Genomic DNA, 2,214 nt, shown 5'->3' on the forward strand with positions numbered 1-2,214 from the left:
AATTGGGTTACGCGGTTGGCGCGAACACTCGATCTCACCTCAATCGCGTCTTCCGCGCAAGTTGAAAAATTTTAACATAAGCGTAAAATTCGCATGACGCGTTGTCACGCAAACCAATCAGTTAACAGCTTTTTGATAAGTCCGTGCACTGGGCACCTGTCATCCTCAATTATCCCACCATGCGCTGGTTCTTCCCGGGTTAACCAAAAACCGACGCTCCATGTACGGTCGATACCGCCGCTGTACATGGGAATTGTCACAGATCGCTCGAAAAATAGCTTGCCTCCGGTGCATGTAGGCAGTTATAGCATTGTAAAATGCAGAATTTACTTGCACAACAGCTGCTAGCAAAGATATAAGCCATGACTGATGACACCCAATCATAGAGCCGAGCGTGAGCCTCTACTACGTCATCGTTTCTAAAGTCCTCCGTTTTGACCCGTCTTCACCAAAACGCCCTCCGGAGATTCAAAACGAAAAACGGGTCGGCAGCGTTTCTAAACTTCTCCGTTTTGGGTCTCCGTTTTTGCCGTTTTAGTCTGGACGGGAGGTGCAAACGTAGCAAAAGGTCTCCGTTTTTCAATGAAAACGCAGTAGTGTGGATGGGGCCTAAGAATCGCGAGAACAGCTTTTGATCAGGCATACTACTGGCCTGGGGTCCTAAGCTGGGACTCATCACTTCACCACTTTATAACCCAGATTTAAAAGTGTCACACAGTTTGTTACTTTTGTATTTGCTGGAATGGATCAGCCGATGCATGGACAAGTGTGACAGAACATTTGTTACTCAAATACTAAAAGCCTCACCCTCTGAACATGGCATTAATGCTGAGCATTCACAAAGGTGGAGTGGAGGCAAATATTGTCAGCTGGGAAAATGGAGAATGTGTGTGTGTGTATCCGTGTGTGTGACAAACTTACAGGTATAAAAACACAAATTTGCATTTTTTTTTTTTAAGAAAACTCAAGTTTATTTTTTCTACACTTGCATGTTTTCTTTGTTTCAGCATGGTTTGGATACTTGATACACAAATACTTGCCTGACCGTCTGGTTGGTCAGTGCCTTCCAGTTTTTTATTGTCTCTCGGATATAAAAAGGCACCCCTTTATCGCTGAGCACACACAAAGGCTGCGCTGAGCAGATCATCTGTGTAGAAATGAAGGCTGCCGTCGCTGTGCTCCTGTTTTTGAGTCTCTTTAGACTGAGCTTCAGTCTCTACAGAAAACACTTCTTTGTGAATGAATTAATGACCTGGGAAGATGCACAAACTTACTGCAGAGAATACCATGATGACCTGTCCACTGTCAATAGAGAAGAGGCACGACTGCTCTCTGCAAATCCAGGAATCAATGATTATTTTTTTTGGATTGGACTGCACATGAGTCCTAACAACCCAGAACAATGGATTTGGTCTGGAGGTGAGGATGAAGTAATTGACAATTGGGACAATGACGAACCGGACAAAAACATTCAAAAGTGTGGCATTGTAAGAAAATCTAATTATAAACTGCACACTGCTATTTGCTCGTTGACTCGACCATTTTACTGTATGCAGGTCTTTGAGTCCATTCTGGTGCATCAGAACAAGACGTGGGATGAAGCCCTGGACTACTGCAGACAGACCTACACTGACCTGGCGAGTCTGAGATCTCAGACGATTATGGCAGAGGCGATACATAACACCATAACATCCCAGACAGCTTATGTGTGGACTGGCCTGCGCTTTCTTGCTGGTCATTGGTTTTGGGTCAGTGGACATAATCTTCGATATAAAGCCTGGTCTAAGGAGGGGGAGCTCCAGTGTCCTGCCAGAAATCTGCGCTGTGGAGCTCTGGATAGAGAAAATAATATTTGGAGACCCAACAATTGTGAGGATAAACTGAACTTTCTCTGTCTTAAAAAGCTATAAATGTGCTTCATGTTGCAATATACATACATTTCACCATGTAGGCCTATATATGATATTCTTTTATCAATCATGAATCTATAGAAATCTATTGCTTTACAGTATGTATGTATGGTCGTTAAAAATAATGAATTTTTAATCTTTCATTTTAGTTGTGTCAACATATACATTGTCTTGTAAAACAATGTTTAGCTAGAATCTTTTATGGGCTTGCAGAGACATTATAAATTGTATGTACTATTGTAAAAATACAAGATTTAGATTCTCAGTTAAATTTTAATAGCCATGTTAAAAATATCAAGGTCAA

At 41.9% G+C, this 2,214-nt stretch overlaps 1 protein-coding gene across 1 annotated transcript; it reads left to right on the forward strand.

Moving 5' to 3' along the window:
• Positions 1-1,027: 1,027 nt before the first annotated feature.
• On the forward strand, positions 1,028-1,930 carry LOC311078811 (putative C-type lectin domain family 20 member A). The gene has a single exon (XM_084107811.1). The coding sequence runs from the start codon at positions 1,158-1,160 to the stop codon at positions 1,908-1,910; it is 753 nt and encodes a 250-aa protein (XP_083963937.1). The 5' UTR covers positions 1,028-1,157; the 3' UTR covers positions 1,911-1,930.
• The last annotated feature ends 284 nt before the right edge of the window (positions 1,931-2,214 follow it).

This window comes from Abramis brama (assembly GCF_963993115.1).
Source record: "Abramis brama genome assembly, chromosome: 3".
NCBI lineage: Eukaryota > Metazoa > Chordata > Actinopteri > Cypriniformes > Leuciscidae > Abramis > Abramis brama.

Coding starts and splice junctions, on each gene's coding strand:
- LOC311078811 (XM_084107811.1), top strand. CDS start 1,158: ATGAAGGCTGCCGTCGCTGTGCTCCTGTTTTTGAGTCTCTTTAGACTG.